Source organism: Meriones unguiculatus, chromosome 3, assembly GCF_030254825.1.
Source record: "Meriones unguiculatus strain TT.TT164.6M chromosome 3, Bangor_MerUng_6.1, whole genome shotgun sequence".
In the NCBI taxonomy this organism is placed as follows: domain Eukaryota; kingdom Metazoa; phylum Chordata; class Mammalia; order Rodentia; family Muridae; genus Meriones; species Meriones unguiculatus.
The window spans coordinates 102,918,566-102,939,614 of NC_083351.1; the positions used below are offsets into that span (position 1 = coordinate 102,918,566).

At 41.3% G+C, this 21,049-nt stretch overlaps 1 protein-coding gene across 1 annotated transcript in view; it reads right to left on the minus strand.

The window, feature by feature from the left end:
- Dnah5 (dynein axonemal heavy chain 5) overlaps positions 1-21,049 on the minus strand; it is a 256,569-nt gene that overhangs the window by 141,918 nt on the left and 93,602 nt on the right. The window contains exons 34-37 of the mRNA XM_060378798.1: positions 20,188-20,412; positions 18,546-18,718; positions 883-1,061; positions 204-391 (exon numbers count right to left, since the gene is read on the minus strand). Coding sequence (XP_060234781.1) covers positions 204-391; positions 883-1,061; positions 18,546-18,718; positions 20,188-20,412 — 765 coding nt within the window. The remainder of the gene's footprint in view (positions 1-203; positions 392-882; positions 1,062-18,545; positions 18,719-20,187; positions 20,413-21,049) is intronic.

A 21,049-nucleotide genomic window follows, 5' to 3' on the forward strand; every position in this document is an offset into this window, starting at 1 on the left:
GTATCTTATTCTTCTTTTGCCTGGGCAGACTAAGTCATGAGTTATTAATATGAGCTTTGTTTAGCTCCTGAAGGTTTTCAAACAGAAATGATAATTACAATCTCAATTTTCATTCATGAAGCGCAGGTGAAACAGGATTGGGGAGAGGTTTGACAACAAGGCCGGGTTTCATTTCAATTGCTAGCTCTTCCAGCATTACGTACCATGGTTAGGAATAGTCCAAATTCTGGGTTCATAGTCACATTATCTCCATCAGTGAAAATAAAGGATTTTTTATGCTCCTTTTTACATGTGAGAATAATAGAGATTTGCTGGGCTGCAACGGAGAGAACTGGTAGATCGATGCGGTTGAATTCATCAAAGCAACCCCAGGACCCAGACTGTGCCAGCCCTTAGAAAGGAAATTAAATAGAAAATCCAATTAGTATATAATTTTGAAAATCCAAGAAAATGGATATTACACAGTTGCCAAGAACCAGAGATCGGTTTATTCAAAACTTAAGTTGGGAAATAAATGGTGCATCAAGAGGCCCCAAACAGCCAAGAAGTTGGCAGCCTGTCTGTAAACATCCAACCATATTACTGACGACAAGTTGCTTTACAACGGGGAACCCGCATGAGCATTCCATCCACCTAATGTTGCTCAAACTGAGCTTGTCAAATAAAACAAGCTGGGAAAAAAAGATGACACCAAAACATATCCTGTTCTTGAAAAAATATATACAAATCTTTTGCTGTTGTTGTCGCTACAGATTGAATCAAGTTTCCCACAAGCTAAGCATGCTCTCCCAGTGAGCTGCATCACCCATGCTGGCAGATGAATCTTAACAAGAAATTCACCTGATTTGAAATCTGTCAGCCGGTGAAGAGCACGGTGCTCACCTTTGAATATGCGTCCAAGTCCTCGGAAGTCCATCTGGTCTGAGCAGTTGAAAACCACAACGTACTTCCCAAGACACCGGCCCATATCCTTGGTGGTTTCGGTCTTGCCTGTTCCTGCAGGACCAGCAGGGGCCCCTCCCATGCTCATGCCTAGAGCTTGAGCCAATGTGATGTAGCACCTGCACGGCCAGCTTAGTGTTAGAAACTTGCTAGAGCATACAAAGTTACTCGAGATGTCACAGAAAAATGAACCAGCGCATGATTAAAAGATGCGGGAAGAGAGCCCATTTCCCTACAGATAATCTCCAAACCTTCATCCTAAGATAAATGTCTTGTGTGTGTTGAGATGTGCTATGGGAAAAAAAGGAGGTAGCCTCTGGTCAAATAAGTTTAAGAAGTCTGTAAATAGTTAAACAGATTTCTTTACTGATGTTTCTCGGGCTTTAGATATTTATGATAATTGAGAATGTATAAGCAGGAAAAAATGGTGTAGAATATTGCCAGCACTTAACTGATAGGCTTCCCTAGAAGTCTCTCCATGACAAAACAACAACATTGAGTCAGTTTCCCTGAGCATGAGGAAAATGCATGTGGCTATGTATCACCAGGCACCCTCAAGGAAGGATGTTACTCAAAAGGTAAAAACAAGCATTGGTGAGGGAATTGCATTCTGTTGATGAAGATGTGGCTTGGTGAAGTATCTATTGAAAACTGTTTGACTTTCTACTCCCCCCAAAAAACTTAAAAGCAACACTAACTTGTACCCATCCAGGTTCATACACAAATAAAGATGTAATCGCCCTTTCATGAAAATGTCTACTTTGCTATGATCACTACAGCCAAGAAAACACCCAGTTATCAGCCAGTGGATGTTCATAGTAGATATAAAAAAGACACAATTGATAGTTAATGATGAATGAACTTTTCAAAAAGTAGAATACTTTTTAGTCTTTAAAAAAGAAACTGACTCTGAGATTCCTTCCATCTTACACCTGTCAGAATGGCTAAGATCAAAAACTCAAGCAACAGCTCATGCTGGCAAGGATGTGGAACAGGAGGAATACAACCTTTTCTGGTAAGAGTGAAAACTTGAAGAACAGTTTTGGAAATAAATTTGTGCTTCCTCAGAAAATGGGAATCAATCTTCAAGACCCAGCTCTATCTCTCCTGGGCAGATGCCCAAGGGCACTCCAACATACCATAAAGACACTTGCTCAACTATATTCACTGCAGCTTTGCTCATAATAGCCAGAAACTGGAAACAACCTAGATATCCCTCAACCAAAGAATGGACTCGGCTATTAAAAACAAAGACATCATGAAATTTGAAGGCAAACGAATGAAGCTAGAAAGTATCATTCTGAGTGAGGTAACCCAGACCAAGAAAGACAAACATGCTATGTACTCACTTATAAGTGGATACTAGCCATAAAATAAAGGATAATCATGCTACAATCCACAGACCCAAAGAAACTAAGTAATAAGAAGGGCTCAAGGGGAGATGCATAAATCTCACTGAAAAGGAGAAATAGAACAAGCATCATGGGTTGGTACGAGGGGGACGGGCAACCAGACAGGGGTGGTATGGGGATGGGAACAGGAGTAATTTGGTGACTGGAAGACAGAGAGAGTACTGGGAGAGACAAATGGAATGGGAGCCATCTCTAGGACAAGCTAGAAACTTAGAGCAGGAATCTATGAGGATGACCCTAGCTAGAACTCCTATCAATGGGGGATATGGAGCCCAAACCCTCCATCTCCTGTAACCAGGCAAGACTTCCAATGGAGAAATTGGAACACCAACCAGCTACAAAACCTTCAACCTACAATTTATCTTTCCCATAAGATTTGCTGTGGTAAAGATAGAACAGAAACTGAGGGAGTGGCCAAGCAATGACCGGTCCAGCTTTAGACCATGTCATGACAGAGAGTTGACCCCTGACACTGCTAATGATAATCTGCTATACATGCAGACATGAGCCTAGAAAAACTGTCATCAGAGAGGTATCACCCATCAGCTGAAAAAAACAGATGCAGAGGCTCACAGCCAAACACTAGGCAGAGATTGGGGAGTCCTACGGAAGAAGGAGAGGAAGGATTGTAGGAACCACAAGGAAACCCACAGAATCAACTAACCTAGGTCCACAGAGGCTCACAAAAGACTGAACCGCCAACCAGAGAGCATGGATGGGACTGACTTAGACCTTCTGTACATATGTTACAGTTGTGTAGTTTGGTCTTCATGTGGGACTCCTAGGAGTGAGAGCAGGGGCTGTCTCTGACTCTGGTGCCTACCTTTGGGACACATTCCTCCTGCTAGACTTCCTTGTCTAGACTCAGTTGGAGAAGATGTACCTAGTCTTACTGCAGATTGATATGCTAGGGCTGGCTGATATCCAAGGGAGACTACACTTTTTCTGAAAATAGAGCGAGAAGGAGTGGTTGGGGGAGGGGAAAAAAGAGAGAGGAGGGACTGGAAGAAGAGGGGGGAGAAGAAACCACAGTCAAGAAGAAAACCATGCTATTTGACACATGGGGACATATCTGAGAAACTTTTGCCAAGTATTGTCCCCTTCTCTCCTCCCACCCAGCATTGGACCTACAGATTGTTGTTAGCTGTGACGGGGGACTAGGAAGTGAACCCCAATCCTCTGCAAGAGTGATAAGTGTTCATAACACTTAAGCTATCTCCCCAGCCCCACAAATCTTGGTTTTGAACAACACACTACTGAATAATGGCATTCCAGGTCGATGCATGAGCACCTGCAATTCCTTCTACATCTAATATGAGGATAACAAATGAAAGATTTGGTGAGCAAATATAAGAGCCTCTAAAGGAAGAATTTTACCCTGAAAATATGCTGATAGATTAGTTGATTCCCAGCACCACCTGGTGTTGCCAAAGAAAACAATTCATAAGCTGCTGCAGCTTTGTTTCCTAAAGCATTCATATGGACCGGAGAAAGAACTCAGAAAAAGGCAATTTGTCCAGCTTATAGGCAGAAGCGGACATCAAGTACACAGACTGCAGTCTGCCAGGTTCTCTACTAGAAATGAGTTCCTGAAAACCAGGTGAGCAACCATCCTGGCCAAGGAGGAAGATGCCTGGTGTGAAACCAGATGAACACTTGCACTCACATATATTTTTCTTCTAGCCAACAGCCTAATTCCGGCCTTGCATTTCACCAGGCCTTTTCAGAGCAGTCTTTAGCAACCACCACCTATACAATCAATGGTCTCCATGTCGACTCATTAAAACCCCCAGAGCAACCTGCAATAATGGAAGTCTCTGTTCTCATTTCACAAGTAGGACAGATGCTCACTCAGTAGAGTGAACCTGCTCAGGATCTCAGGAGGAGAGCTGATATGTAATCTAGTCTGTTGTGGATGTTTTGGTTTATGATATGCAAACACGCTTTTGTTAAAATTCCAAGTCTGGGATTTTAGTTTGTCCACACCTGTTATGTGTCTCATGTGGGGCGTTGCCTCTGCCAGGTGGAATTAGTTGAATTCTGCGGACTTTGAGGGGTATAAATATGACAGCCCAGAGGAAGAAGGCACAGCTGCTTGGAGGAGGACTGATTGCTGCTGGTTCATCCTGCTTCTGCATTAGCTGTTTGCTGATTTACTGGTTACCTGAATTTCTGGATTTCTTGACTACTGATATTGGTAGGGCCCCAAAAAGACTCCTACAACCCTACCCAGTGGCAAGTAGCAGAGAGAACCTCAACCCATGTCCCCACTAACTTTCTTTCCCTCCTGCCCAGTTTTGAAGGGGTTAAAAGGGAAGTAGAAACATTTAATAACCCTAAATAGAATAGGTTTGTTAAAAAAATCTCAAGGTCCTACCTAGCAGTGTATCAAAGCAGATGCTGAGACTCATGACCAAACTTTGGGCAGAGTGCAGGGACTCATATGAAAGAAGGGGGAGTCAGTAAGACCTGCAGAGGACAGGAGCTCCACAAGAAGAACAATAGAACCAAAATATCTGGGCACAGGGGTCTTTTCTGAGACTGATTCTCCAACCAAGGATCATTCATGTATATAACCTAGAACCTCTGCTTGGATGTAGCCCACGGCAGCTCAGTATCCAAGTGGATTCCCTAATAAAGGGAACAGGGAATGTCTCTGACATGAAGTCAATGGCTGGCTCTTTGATTCCCCCCCACCCAAGGGAGGAGGAGCCTTGCCAGGCCACAGAGGAGGATATTGCAGACATCCTGATGAGACCTGATAAGCTAAGGTCAGAAGAAAGGGGAGGAGGACCTCCCCTATCAATGGACTTAAAGAGGGGCATGGGAAGAGAAGAGGGAGGAAGGGTGGGATTGGGACGGAATGAGGGAGGGGGATACAGCTAAGATAAAAAGTGAATTAAATGTAATTAATGTGAAAAGTAAAAATTTAATTTAAAAATAAATAAGTAATGGTCCAATGACAATAATAATAAAAAAATAAAATCTATTATTGTCATTAAACTAAAATATGTCAATGAGGAAGTATAATTTTTTTGAGGAAGTATAATTTTAACTTGTGACTTATAGTACAACCCAGCCCTACAGAAGATACTAGAAGGAAAACTGCAATCCAACAAAAACAACTACATCTAAGAAAACATAGGATATAGATAACTACATAACAAAAAATCAAAAGAATACAAGCAATGAAACAGTAACACCACCAACCCCACAACAACAAAAATTAACATTCTTTGGTCACTATTATCTATCAACATCAATGGACTCAACTCTCCAATAAGAACACACAGACTAACAAATTGGTTGCAGAAACAAGATCACATTCTGCTGCATCCAATAAACACACCTCTGCAACAAAGATAAACATTACCTCAGAATAAAGGGCTGGAAAAATGTTTTGCAAGCAAATGGACCAGAAAACAAGCTGGGATAGCTACCCTAATATCTAATAAAATAGACTTTCAACCAAAATTAATCAAAAAAAGATGAGGAGGGGCACTACATTCTCATCAAAGGAAAAAATCCACCAAGAGGACATCACAACCCTGAACATCTATGCCCCAAATACAAGAGTGCCTACATTTGTAAAAAACACATTATTAAAGCTTAAATCACACATCGATCCCAACACCTTAATAGTGGGAGACTTCAACACTCCACTCTCACCAAGGGACAGATCATCTAAACAGAAGCCAAATAGGGAAATAAAGGCACTTACAGAAGTCCTAAATCAAATGGACTTCATAGATGTCTACATAACTCTTCACCCAAACTCAAAAGAGTATACCTTCTTTTCAGCACCTCATGGAACCTTCTCAAAAATAGACTATATAGTTGGTCACAAAGCAAGCCTCAACAGACACAAGAAAATAGAAATAATCTCCTGTATTCTATCTGACAACCATGGACTTAAGCTGGACCTCAACAATAGAAATAACATAAAGCCTACACAAACATGGAAACTGAACAACATACTACTCAATGACAGCTGGGTTAAGGAAGAGATAGCCAAACTAACTAAAAGGCAGAGAGAAACTATCCAAATCAGCAAAAACAGAAATGAAAAGGAGGACATAACTATAGACACTGAGAAAATCCAAACAATCATTAGGTTGTACTACAAAAGCCTATATGCAATAAAATTTGAAAATCTAAAGGAAATGGACAATTTTCTTGATAGATTCTACTTACCAAAATTAAGTCAAGATCAGGTAGAAAGATTGAACAGCCCTATATCCCCCAAGGAAATTGAAAAAAAAAAAAAAAAGACCCTGAGCCAGATGGTTTCAGCACAGAATTCTACCAGACCTCCAAAGAAGTGCTAACTCCAATTCTTTTCAAACTATTCCACAAAATAAAAACAGAAGGAACATTACCAAACTCATTCTGTGAAGCCACAGTCATCTTGGTACCTAAACCACACAAAGACCAACAAAAAAAAGAGAACTTCAGACCTATCTCTCTTATGAACATTGATGCAAAAATACTCAATAAAATACTGACAAACCGAATCCAAGAACATATAAAAGATATCATCCACCATGACCAAGTAGGCTTCATCCCAGGAATGCGGGGGTGGTTCAATACATGGAAATTCATCAATATAATCCCTCATATAAACAAACTGTAGGAGAAAACCCACATGATCATCTACTTAGAAGCTGAAAAAGCATTTGACAAAATTCAACACCCATATATAAAGTCTGGGAGAGATCAGGGATACATACCTAAACATAGTAAAGGCAATATACAGCAAGCCTATAGCCAACATCAAACTAAAGAGAGATAAACTTAAATCAATCCCGCTGAAATCAGGGACAAGGCAAGGCTGCCCACTCTCTCCATATCTTTTCAACATAGTGCTGGAAGTCCTAGCTAGAGCAGTAAGACAATATTGTAAATGTGCACATCTTGACTTAACAAATAAAATTATCGTGTCATCATAAAAAAAAAATTCAAGGTCAACACTAGTCCATGGCCACAAGTCAGGCCCTTTCTGTTAGACCCAGCCCTTTCTGTTAGACCCACGGCACATCTAACCTCTAGAAGTAAGGAACCAACTACAGCCATTCACTGCTGTTCTGCAGAGCTTCTTAAACTTGGGAACATCAGGCAACTTGTCATGACCGTTGAAATTGAACATCCATGGTATTACAGATGCTTCTTATTACATGTAAAGAGAAGTGCTTTCTGCACGTGTTCATTCTAAAATGCTCAAAAATTTTTGAAGGAAAACAACAGGGCACATGTACCAGCAAGGAACTCACTTTGTTGAGAACTGGAGTTAGTTACAGACTTTGAACTAGGTCACTCTTACGTGCTTAAGGAGAGCTGCCAGAAAAGATTGCTAAGCAATGTGCATTCCATGATTAAGAAAAGCAATGAGGCAGGCATGGTGATACACTCATGTAATTGCAGCTCTTGGTAGGCCAAGGCAGAACTGACAGTGCAGTAGGCTAAGGCAGGATGGATAATGATCATGAATTAAAGTCAGCTTGGGTTGCATATTTCCAGGTCCAACTGAACTGCATAGGAGGATCGAAGATACACACACACACACAAACACACACACATGGGGGAGGGGAGACAGAGAGGTACAGAGAGAAAAAGATAGAGATAGAGAGAAAAAGAGAGAAACAGACATAAAGAGACAGACAGGCACACAGAGACATAGAGACAAAGTGAAGGGGAGAGAGAAGACAGAGACAAATGAGGCAGAGAGACAAACAGACAACAGTCAGAAACAGAATCAGTGAAAGAGAGACAATAGAAGGCTAGCTACATACAATTACTTCTTACATATGCATTCAGTCTTCTCAAGTTGCCATTATCTAAAGTCTATTAAATTAATATCTTAAGAAACATAAAGATATATTTGTTGAACTTTTATTTTATCATATTATCATTAGTTATTGCTAATCTCCTACTATGTATAATTTATAAATCACATCGCAACATGAATTTGTATGTATAAGAAAAAGAGTATACATAGTGATGAATTCTTTTTGTGATTTCAGGCATCTGCCTAGCATCCTGGAACATACTCCCCCTCGATAGAGGATGTATCATAATTTTAATATGAAATGTCCCCTAAGCTCATATGATTGGTGGTATAGTTGCCAGCTGATTAACTTTAGAGCAATGTTTGACTTTCTGGGCCTCTATCCTAATCTATGGGTCAATACCTTGACAGATTCAGAATATTCTGGAATTATTGGGTGTGGTAAAGGTAGGAAGTGGGGTCTAGAGGAAGGAATGGGTCACTGGGGGTGTCACTAGAGATATAACTTGCCTTGTTCCCAATATATTCCTCCATCCGCATACCTTCTATTCATCATGAGGTGAATAAGCTCATCTACCACATACTATCATAATCATTATGTTCTACTTTAGTGCCTAGAGAAAAAAAGTCATGGACTGAGCCCTCTGAAACCATGAGCCAAAACAAACTCGCTGAGCTCTTCTGTTGGGTTGATGTCACATCTATTCCAAAGCAAATAATACAGGAGGACTTTTATGCATGAGCTATAGTTTGTAAAAGTATTTAAAAACAAAAAACTGAGAGGGATCAAGAATCCTGCCCAAGACTCCATAGCCATGAAGGGCAGGGTCAAGTAGTAACAGAAACTATATCACTGCATCATGAGAAAACATTGTGCTTCTGTATTTCTGTCAACAAGGATGCTGTATCTGCCCTTGGTTTCATCTTGCTGAGTAACAGCAGTCATGAGATCATTCCAGCTACCTCCATGAGTGCTCAGAAGTGGAAGGAGGGTGGTCATTAGAGTCACCATGAGTTTTATGGAAAGGTGATATGTATCTCTATCATGTGATGATGGCCATCTGACCATCTGGAATGTCAACAGGTCTGTCCATGTGATGCGAAGCTCCAGAGCTGAGAGAACTGCCTGTTGTCAAATTCCATAGGTCAAACACACAGACTGACAGTGCATTCCAGAGCCTCCAAAATTATACCTTTATAAAGTTTGTTTTCATGAGGAGCTTTCCTTCTGTAAAAGGACAGAAAGTCTTACACTCTGAGCCACAAGCCAAAAAGAATGCCTCCGTTCTCACACATTGAAGCTGAAGAAATGCAGAGTGAGAAATGAGTGAAAGCCTAAGATGAATGCTGATCTGAGTTCAAGGCCAGCCTGCTATAGAGTAAGCTTCAAGTAAGGAAAAGCTTAGCTTAAGGTGTGGTGGTACATGCCTTTAATCCCAAACAATAAAGGTAAAGTTAGTTTGTAGAAGGAAGTACCCATGTTTAAAAGTGATGTCTAATTCAGTGGTAGAAATAGTGACAAATAATAAGATTTGAAAGAATAGATACAAACAACTCTCAGAAAAAGAGAGAGAAAAAGGAAGCTAATTAAGGGGCAGGAGAGAGGGAGGGGAAGAAGAAAAAGAAGAGAGAGGGAGAGAGGAGGCAGTTTTACCTGGACAGTAATAAAAAGACTGGCTGCAGAGAAAGAATTCAGGTGAACACTGAGTGAGCCAGAGAGTGATAAAGAGGCAGAATATTAGAAAAGATTGTTGAAGTTAGTTTGAGGCCAAACAGAGCAATTCAGAGGCCAAGAGAGAAGCCAGATTGAGTAAGTCAGCTGGGAGAAGAGTTCGGCCAAAACAGCTGAGTTAAACCAGGCAGCCAAGAACTCAGTAAGAACAAGAAAGAATGAGCTTATTCAGCAGTAAGTATCAGAGGCTAAAAAAAATTCTAGGCCTAGGTTAGATGATATGGAGGCTAGACTCTTCCAGGACTAGGCCTAGGTTAGCAGAAGGAGGGAGTAAGCTACTGAGACAATTGAAACAGGTGAATAAAAATTCCTTTTACAACAAAAGGATACAGAAAAGGGTTTAAAAAATGCTGTCACAAAATCTAACATCCATTCACGTTTATATTGGAGAGATCAGGGATACAAGACACATATCTAAATGTAGTAAAGGCAGTATACAACAAGCCTATAGCCCACATCAAACTAAACGGAAAGAAACTTAAAGCAATCCCACTGAAATCAGGGACAAGGCAAGGCTGCCCACTCTCTCCATATCTCTTTCAACATAGTTCTGGAAGTCCTTGCTAGAGCAATAAAACAGTTAAAGAAGATCAAGGGGATACAAATTGGAAAGGAAAAAGTCAAATTATCATTATTTGCAGATGATATGATAGTATATGTGAGTGACCCCAAAAACTCTACCAGGGAATGCCTACAGCTGATAAACACCTTCAGCAAAGTGGCCAGATACAAAATTAACTCCAAAAAATCAGTAGCCCTCTTGTATACATAAGACAAAAGGGCTGAAAAAGAAATTAGAGAAACAACACCCTTCACAATAGCCACAAATTACATAAAGTACATTGGTGTAACCCTAACCAAGCAAGTCAAAGACTTGTATGAAAAAAATTTCAAGTTTCTGAAGAAAGAATTAGAAGAAGATATCAGAAGATGGAAAGATCCCCCATGCTCATGCCTTGGCAGGATTAACATAGCAAAAAGGGCCATCTTACCAAAAGCAATCTACAGATTCAATGCAATTCCCATCAAATTAGCAACACCATTCTTTACAGACCTGCAAAGAAAAATTCTCAACTTCATATGGAATAACAAGAAACCCAGAATTGCTAAAACAATCCTCTATAATAAAAGATCTTCTGGAGGTATCTCCATCCCTGATCTTAAGCTGTATTATAGAGCAACAATAGTAAAAACTGCATGGTACTGGCATAGAAACAGAATGGTGGATCAATGGAATTGAATAGAAGACCCAGAAATAAAACCACACACTTATGGACACCTGATTTTTGACAAAGATGCCAAAACCATACAATGGAAAAAAGATAGCATCTTCAACAAATGGTGCTGGTCTAAATGGATATCTACATGTAAAAAAAAAAATGCAAATAAATCAAAACAACCCTGAGATTTCACCTTACACCCATGAGAATGGCCAAGATCAAAAACTCAAGTGACAACACATGCTGGAGAGGTTGTGGAGAAAGGGGAACCCTTCTCCACTGCTGGTGGGAATGTAAACTTGTAAAACCACTCTGGAAATCAATCTGGCGCTTTCTCAGACAACTAGGAATAGCACTTCCTCAAGATCCAGCCATACCACTACTGGGCATATATCCAAAAGAGGCTCAAGTACACAAAAAGGACATTTGCTCAACCATGTTTGTAGCAGCTTTATTTGTAATAGCCAGAAGCTGGAAACAACCCAGATGCCCCTCAACTGAAGAATGGATGCAGAAATTGTGGTACATCTACACAATGGAATATTACTCAGCAATGAAAAATAAGGAAATCATGAAATTTGCAGGTAAATGGTGGGATCTGGAAAGGATCATCCTGAGTGAGTTGTCCCAGAAGCAAAAAGACACACATGATATATACTCACTCATATAGACATACAACATAGGACAAACCCACTAAAACCTGTGCATCTAAAGAAACTAAGCAAGAGAGAGGACCTTAACTAAAACGTCCAATCCCCATCCAGAGAGGCAAAGAGGATGGACATCAGAAGAAGAAGAAAACAGGAAACAACCTAGGAACCTACCACAGAGGGCCTCTGAAAGCCTCTGCCCTTCAAACTATCAAAGCAGATGCTGAGTCGGATGGGCAACTGTTGGGCAGGTGAACGGAATTTTAGGTAAGAACTGGGAAATAGTAAGACCTGGAGAGGACAGGGTCTCCACAAGGAGAGCAACAGAACAAGAAAATTTGAACATAGGGAACTTCCCAGAGACTCATACTCCAACCAAGGACTATTCATGGAGATAACCTAGAACCCCTGCACAGATGTAGCCCAGGGCAGTTCAGAGTCCAATTGGGTTACATAGTAATGTGAAGAGGGACTGCCTCTGACATAATCTGATTGGCCTGCTCTTTGATCACCTCCCTCTGGGGGGGGGGGGGAGCAGCCTTACCAGGTCACAGTAGAGGACAATACAGCCACTTTTGATGTGAACTGACAGACTAAGATCAGAAATGAGAGGAGAACCTCCCCTATTAGTGGACTTGGGGAGTGGCATGCAAGCAGAGGGAGGAGGGAGGGTGGGATTGGGAGGAGAGGAGGGAGGGGCTTATGGGGGGATGCAGAATGAATAAAGTGTAATTGATGAAAAATTTAAGAAAAAAGGGAAAAAAATAATTTAAGAACCTTAAATGACTTTCAAAATTGGAGGAAAACATGGAGTTAGTCAATTGGCATGGAGCACGTCTCGCCCCTGGGGGCAATGGTCTCCTGAACCTACTCAGACCCTCGAACACCACCACTGCTAGTTCTAGAACTGACGCAGGATGTTCCAACGAGGGGTTAAGGCTTCTCATAATATTTCCTATAAGCCCACACCTGTTTGTCTATATCCCCCATTTTTATTCATTATTAGCCAGATAGAGCCAAGTAATTGTGGTAATGATACTTGCTTTTTTGCCCAATGCTGGAATGCTAGTAAATTTAGGTATGCCCTGGTTACTCGCATGCCTCACTGGGTGCCTATGCCCATTGATGCCCCTCACGCTATGACTCTCTTCAGACAGAAAAGGGATCTTGGAACTACAGCCACCATTATTACTACCATCTCATTGACGGCTGTTGGAGCTACCACCAGGGCATTAGCCATGAGTCATACTGGGCAGACTGCTCAGACCCTGAATAATCATTTAGTCAATGTAGCTCATGCCTTAGTTGTACATAAAGGAATTAATGCTCAACTAAAAGGAAGCTTGATGGTGTTCAATCAGAGGATTGACCTCTTGCAGGAGCAAATTGATACCCTATGGCAAATCGCTCAACCTGGCTGTCAATGAAAGTATGCTGGACTTTGTGTCACTAGCATACAACATGAGAATTTTTCCTGTGCTGCAAATCTGTCTAAACAATTGTCGAGCTATATTTTAGGTAATTGGACTGGTGAATTTGATACTACGATGGAGCAGCTGAGAGTGGCCATTGTCACAGTAAATTCTACCGGAGTGGACGCAGGACTAGCCACAGGATTATCAACATGGATTGCTGCAGCCATGAATCATCTGAAGGAATGGGCGGGCATGGGAGCGTTAGCAGGCCTTCTGGTGTTGGTCTCCTTGGTTTGCCTGTGGTATATATGCAAGATTAGAGTCTCACAACAGTGTGATGCAGCCATGATCATTCAGGCCTTTACAGCCATTGAAGCAGGACATTCTCCCCAAGCATGGTTGGATAACATAAAAAGCTAAAATGTTACGCTCAGGATGCGAGGCTAAGCACTGCACTCAGGGTCAGCCGCTTTGGACCCAGAGAAGAGCATGTCTGATTGCATGCGGGTTGATGTCCCAGGTCCCGCCTCTGAGAAAAAGGTATCGGACAGGTCTGATGCTCTTTGGGTGGATGACACCTAAATGAACATCGGTACAAAGTCCCAATTTATTTCTAATATCAGAGATCAGACCTCTACTCTTGCCTAATGCGTCTAAAACAAAAAGGGGGAACTGTAGAGAGCTGCGGAATGCTATGCCTTAAAGATGGAGCTGGTTTCTGCCTTCCACCTTCCCGATGGTGAGTGCTCTCTGTCACGAACAATTCCACATTTGGCTAAGGCTGAGGATCTGGCTTGCTTCCATGTATGTGGACCTATCTACATTGCCCACGTGGCACGCCTGGGTTGGCTACCCAGAGGCTATTTAAGCTGTGGGTTGGCTTTCCCCGGGGTCCGAGGAGGATTGTTCAATGTTCCTGAATAAACTGCATTAAAAAAAAAAGCAAATAGATCCATACTTATCACCCACACAAAGCTAAAGGCCAAGTGGATCAAAGACCTCAACATAAAGCAAGACACATTAAATCAGTTAGAAGAAAAAGTGGGGAAGACCCTAGAACTCATTGATACAGGAGACAACTTCCTGAACAGAACACCAACAGCACAGGCTCTAAGAGCAACAATCAATAAATGGGACCTCATGAAACTGAAAAGCTTCTGTAAAGAAAAGGACACCATCATCAAAACAAAACGACTGCCTACAGATTGGGAAAGAATCTTCACCAACCCTTTATCTGACAGAGGGCTAATATCCAGTATATATAAAGAACTAAAGAAGCTGAAAAAAAGCAAACCAAGTAATCCTATTAAAAAATGTGTAACAGAGCTAAACAGAGAATTCTCTGTAGAGGAATATTGAATGGCAGAGAAACACTTAAAGAAATGCTCAACATCATTAGCCATCAGGGAAATGCAAATCAAAATGACCCTGAGATTTCACCTTACACCTATCAGAATGGCAAAGATCAAAAACTCAAGTGACAACACATGCTGGAGAGGTTATGGAAAAAGGAGAACCCTCCTCCACTCCTGGTGGGAATGTAAACTTGTACAACTACTCTGGAAATCAATATGGCACTTTCTCAGACAAATAGGAATAGTGCTTCCTCAAGATCCAGCTATACCACTCCTAGGCATATATCCAAAAAAGGCTCAAGTTCACAGTAAGGACATTTGCTCAACCATGTTTGTAGCAGCTTTATTTGTCATAGCCAGAAGCTGGAAGCAGCCCAGATGCCCCTCAACTGAAGAATGGATACAGAAATTGTCATACATCTACACAATGGAATATTACTCAGCAATGAAAAATAAGGAAATCATGAAATTTGCAGGTAAATGGTGGGAACTGGAAAGGATCATCCTGAGTGAGCTGTCCCAGAAGCAGAAAGACACACACAGTATATACTCACTCACATAGACATGTAACATAGGATAAACCTACTAATACCAGTACATCTAAAGAAACTAATTAAGGGAGATGACCCTGACTAAAATGCTCAATCCCCATCCTGAAAGGCAAAGAGGAAGGGCATCAGAAGAAGAAGAAAACAGGAAACAAGTTAGGAACCTGCCACAAAGGGCCTCTGAAAGGCTCTGCCCTGCAGACTATCAAAGCAGATGCTGAGACTTATGGCCAACTGTTGGGCAGAGTGTATGGAATCTTATGAAAGAAGTGGGAAATAGTAAGATCTGGAGAGGACAGGAGCTCCACAAGGAAAGCAACAGAACCAGAAAATTTGAACACAGAGGTCTTTCCAGAGACCCATACTCCATCCAAGGACCATACATGGAGATAACCTAAAACCCCTGTGCAGATATAGCCCATGGCAGTTCAGTGTCCAAGTGGGTTCTATAGTAATGGGAAGAGGAACTCCCTCTGGCATAAACTGATTGTCCTGATCTTTGGTCACCTTTTCCTGAGGGGGGAGCAGCCTTACTAGGCCACAGAAGATGACAAATGCAGCCACTCCTGATAAGGTCTGATAGACTAAGATCAGAAGGAAGGAAAAGGGGACCTCGCCTATCAGTGAACTTGGTGAGGGGCATGCGTGAAGAAGGGGGAGGGAAGATGGGATTAGGAGGGGAGGAGGGAGGGGTTTATGGGGGGGATAAAAAGTGAATAAAGTGTAATTAATAAAAAAATGCATTTGAAAAAAATGCTGTCACATTCTGGATATTGACCATGAACTGAACAATGAAATGCAAAGGAGCATAGGTTTTAAGGGTTCTTGGTGAGGTTAAGGTAGCAAATAGGAGATGGATACCACCACAGGGTAAATGGAATGGCCAACTACTAGAATGAAAACTGTAAGAGTTAAACATATCATAGTAGCTCAGTGACCAATTGGTTTCCCATAGTAAGGGGAACAAGGACTATTTCTAACAGGAACTCAATGACTGGCTCTTTGACCCCCCCCCCGCCCCCCAAGGGAGGAGCAGTCCTGTTAGGCCACAGAGGAGGACTTTGCATCCAGTCCTGAAGATGCCTGATAAAACAGGATCAGATGAATGGGGAGGAGGTCCCCCCCCATCAGTGGACTTGAAAAGGGGCAGGGTAGAGATATGGGAGGGAGGGTGGGATTGAGAGGGATTGAGGGAGAGGAATACAGCTGGGATACAGACTTAATAAAATGTAACTAATAAGAAAAAAATAAAATTAAAAAAAAAGAAAGACAAATGGGATGGACATTGGAAGTGGGAGAAAACAAGTAACAGGACAGGAGCCTACCACAAAGGACCTCTGAAAGACTCTACCTAGCTGTGTATCAAAGCAAATGCTGAGAATCATAACCAAACCTTCGTCAGAGTACAGGTCATCATATGAATAAAGTGGGAGTTAGTATGACCTGGAGAGGACAGGAGCTCCACAAGGACCAAATATATCTGGGCACGGGGGTCTTTTATGAGATTGTTTCTCCAACCAAGGACCATGCATGGATATAACCTAGAACCCTTGCTCATATGTAGCCCATGGTAGCTCAGTCTCCAAGTGGGTACCCTAGTAAGGGGAACACGGTCTGTCTGTTTTTGACATGAATTCAATGGCTGGCTCTTTGACCTCTCCCCTCCCCTCCTGCTAGGCCACAGAGAAGGACATTGCAGCCAGTCCTGAAGATACCTGATAAGCTACGCTCAGATGGAAGGGGTGAAGGACCTCCCCTATCAGTGGACTTGGAAAGGGGCATGGGACAGGATGAGGGAGGGAGCATGGGATTGGTAGGGAATGAGGGATGGGGCTATGGCTGGGATGCAAGGTAACTAAGCTGTGATTAATGTAAAAAAATATTAAAATAAGAAATCTAAAAAAAAGAGAGAGAGAAACATATGGTGGTTAAATAGTCTGTGAGCATTCAGATGGGCATGACATGGCAGCAGCTGCATAGGTATAAATGACAGACACGGTTGCCAGCCCCTAGTCAAGGAAGTTGAGGCCAGAACCAACATTGGATGTGATGGCCTGAGCTATGATTGACTGATTGAATGAAAAGGGGCTGGCAGGGGGATGTAATAGAATAAGGTTGCCCACAAAATGCCAATAATCTAACCCCTGGACACTGTGAGCATATCACCTTTTATAGCTAAAGGGGCTTTGCAGGCATTATCAATGTGAAAACTTTGGGGTGGACACATCATCCTGGGGTTCCCAGTGGATTCAGTCTATTCTGAGGAAACACGAGACAGAACAGTATGTCAAAGACACAAGAGGGACAAAGGTGACGGCCATGGGCAACATCTCATGGAGTCAGCCCACTGTTTGCACTTCTCCGGATGAAGGTAAAGATCACAAGCCAAGGAACAAGGCAGCTATCCAGAGCTGGGGTGATCTTCACCTAGGTCCTGCAAACATGAGTTCTGCCAACAACCTAAAAAGGTGGGGAACGGTGCCCCCTTGTGTCTCTATGAAGAAAATATGGAACAGTAAAAAAAAAAAAAATAGATTTGTATGGTTTAAGCTTCTGAACCTGTGATGATTTCTTATGGTGGCAGTATAAAATTAACACATCTGAACAGCATAAGTTTAAAACAAGCAAGGTAGAAAGAAATTGTACTTTTGAGGGGGCATGATAGTGCAAAAATGGGAAGGAAAATGGAGGGAGACAGGAGAGTTTTCCAGACAGAAATGACTGCAGTATGTAATCGGTTGAGGACAATGACATAACAGAATGTGCCCACTACTGGTGCGCTCAGAGAGGAAACCTTGAATCTCAGTGAGTCAGGGAAGAGAGAGATAGAATCTGGGACTCAGCCGGCTTTCTCCTTTTTCTTCCGATTCGTTCTGAGACCGTAGTGCATAGAATGGTGCCATCACTCTCAGTTAGTTCTTTGTGGGGAAATCCCTAAAGACAACTAGAGGAACTGATGATGAATGACCGGGGTGTTTCTTAATCCACTCAAGCTGACAATTGTAATTAACCAGCATAAGTGGCAAGTGACAGGCAAAGGGAAAAGAAATGACACGTCCCATGTCCCTACCCATAGCCCCATCCGTCTTCCTACTTTCAATTGTGTTGTACTCAAATTTTTATTCTGCCTTTTAAAAACACCTTAATTGTTTCTCTGAAGAACAACAGGTGTGGACGCTAATAAAGCAACCTTCGGTGCCCACTGAGATTCACACCCAGTGGCACACAGTAATTAATTCCTTTCTTGTCCATTCAGTGTTCACAGAGGCATTTACACTTTGCCTTTGTGGGACTGAAGGTAAAAGAAACCAGGCCTGTTTTAACCACAGGCCTGAATCCCATATGAAAACAGGTGCAAAGCTAGGAACACTAACTTTCAAAGGCCTTGCGATAAAAGAGCTGTTGGCAAAATGTCCCTGAGCAACCGAAGAGATAGAACGCCAGGCAGAGGAGAAAAGGGCTACGGAATCAGTATCCTCTCGTCACCTGTCTGTAAGCAGAGTTATGACAAGCCTGTCAGTGCAGCCTAAAAATTCATTCTGGTATATGAAAGCCACGTCTGTGATGTGGATCATCATCTTGTCAGAATCTTCCTTAAAATAAAACCTGCACTGCTTCAGCCACTCAAAGTCCGTAGGGCTCTTGACGTGCATGCGACACTGAAATTCAAAAAGCATGTGTTAGACCTGAGAGGAGTCACTTGCTAAACGGACACTTTAGCATTTGCACACATCACAAAGGAGAAAGGAGAAAGCCAAGGAGGTGAGAGGTAGCAAGCTTTTCATCATGTGACCCAGTCAGCTACTGATCAACAAAAGGTAAACTGGAGAGGCTGTGAGAATGGGAGGGATCAAGACCACTCTAGCTGTGCCCCTCAAATTGAGATGGCATTACAGTCTAATAATAGGAGACTCATCTCTATAGTTGTAGCGCTTCATGCATAGTTTCATACTATCTGAAGCATGATATTCAGTCTATGAGAACACAAAAACAAAACTATGAGAATCTCACTATCAAAAAAAATGGAATCACTTCAAGAAAAAAATTATTTTAGGCTATCTTTTTTTTTCCTCTTTTTTATTTTTTATTTTTATTAATTACAGTTTATTCATTTTGTATCTCCTCTGTACCTCCCTTCCTCCTGCCCTCCCAATCCCACCCTCCCTCTTCCCCACCCATGTCCCTCTCCCAGTCCACTGAAAAGGGAGGTCTTTTTTTTTTTTAAACCATTTTTTTCCTCTAAATTTTCGACAAGCCTAAAATCCTAACATTTCAATGGCAGGTTAATACCTGCCAATGGTTTTGTCTAAAATTTTTACCAAAATTTTAAAACACTTTAATCATTTCTCTTTAACAAATAAATCTAGAGTTATCCTGTGCCCTTTATTTCTCTGAGAGCCAAACATTGTGCTCCGCTATTAGGAGAGATTAGCACAAAAGAGCAAGAAAATGCCTTCCTTTGATGCCACTACATCAGAACCAATCTTTCATAATCTTTTTTTACATAATGGGGCTCAGACACAATCCAGAAAATTATTATGAATATAAGAGCTTCTTGTCTATCACCTAATTTTGCATTCTCTAGACGAGGACAACTCTAATTTCTCTTCATACTTTACATAACGGTAACTATGAATCTCCCACCCATCCCACTATCTTTTTCTTTACAGCATTGAAAGGCCACTTTGCAATCGACAACATAAAAAGCAGTAAAACTTGTGAAGAATGGAATTTGTCAAATCCCCCAAAGAAACCTTCAACAGCTTTATTATCTATGCATTCATAATATCTGCCCCCCAACCAGTGACCTTTGATCAATAACTACAAGGGAAACAAGACAGAGAATAGCTTTTGAGATGTGGCATGGCATTTTAGCACCTAAAATAATCATAAGGAATTTTAAAGTAATATCTAGTTACACCAATAATGTAGAATAGTTTACTGGAATATGACTGAAATCTCAGCTTAAGGCCGAAAAGAGAATTTGACATGTTTGCTCTGATATCACTATGGCTCTGACTGAATCTGACCTTTTCATAAATTCAGTCTAATCAGTCTGGTGGGTGAACACAGATGGCATCTAGAGTTTGCTTTTCTGTACATGATGCAACATTTATAAAGCGTTTACCAGGTCATCAAAGATGTCCCTTTGGTGCACATGAATAGTAATCAGAGTCTCGTATTTAACCCGTTCCACGGAGCTCAGGTCCTTCGTGGTGATGTCAATCAGCGTGTTCAGTAACTCTAGGAAGGACTGGTTGGTCTTCTGCATGATTTTTTTATCAAACTTGGCATTTTGAAGGGCTTCCTCTGAGTCTCGGGTCCATAGCATTTGAATCCCTAATAATCCAACCTTGTAGAGGTTTTAAACAAAAAAAGCTAAGGCTCTATGACAGTGTAGATAGTATATTTACAACCTGCATAGAATTCAAATTTCACATAGAAGTCACAGCATAATAAAACTATAGCTATTACAAAAATGGATGGTCTTGATTTATTTGATTTATTATTTTATTTATTTCAAAGTCCACAGATTCCATTTATGCTATTTATACAATGGGTAAATATAGGAAGCCTTCTGACATGCCTATGTCTCTCTTGGGATCTTAGGTCACATGTGTTTACATTGCACTTCTCTAAATAGATTCCTAAGCAGATAAGGAATTAAATTAACTTGGCTTTATCCAAGTGTTCATACATAGTAGGCACTCATAAAATATTTATTGATCACAAGAACTAAAAAAAAAGTTTCCTGTATTTTAATACCAAAGAATATTTTTACAGTTAGGTGTGCACCAATGGTTTTCATGATCTATGTATTGTTACATAATGAGATTTCATAAGAGAAAAACTGTTTTAAGTTAAAGAAGATATATCAAGTACCTCAGTAACCCCAAGTCATATTTAAGTTTATAATTGTATATAGCCAAATAATCAATAGTGGGAACCTTTCAGCTTCTCCATAGTTGGTAAGTCTCTATGAAAATCTT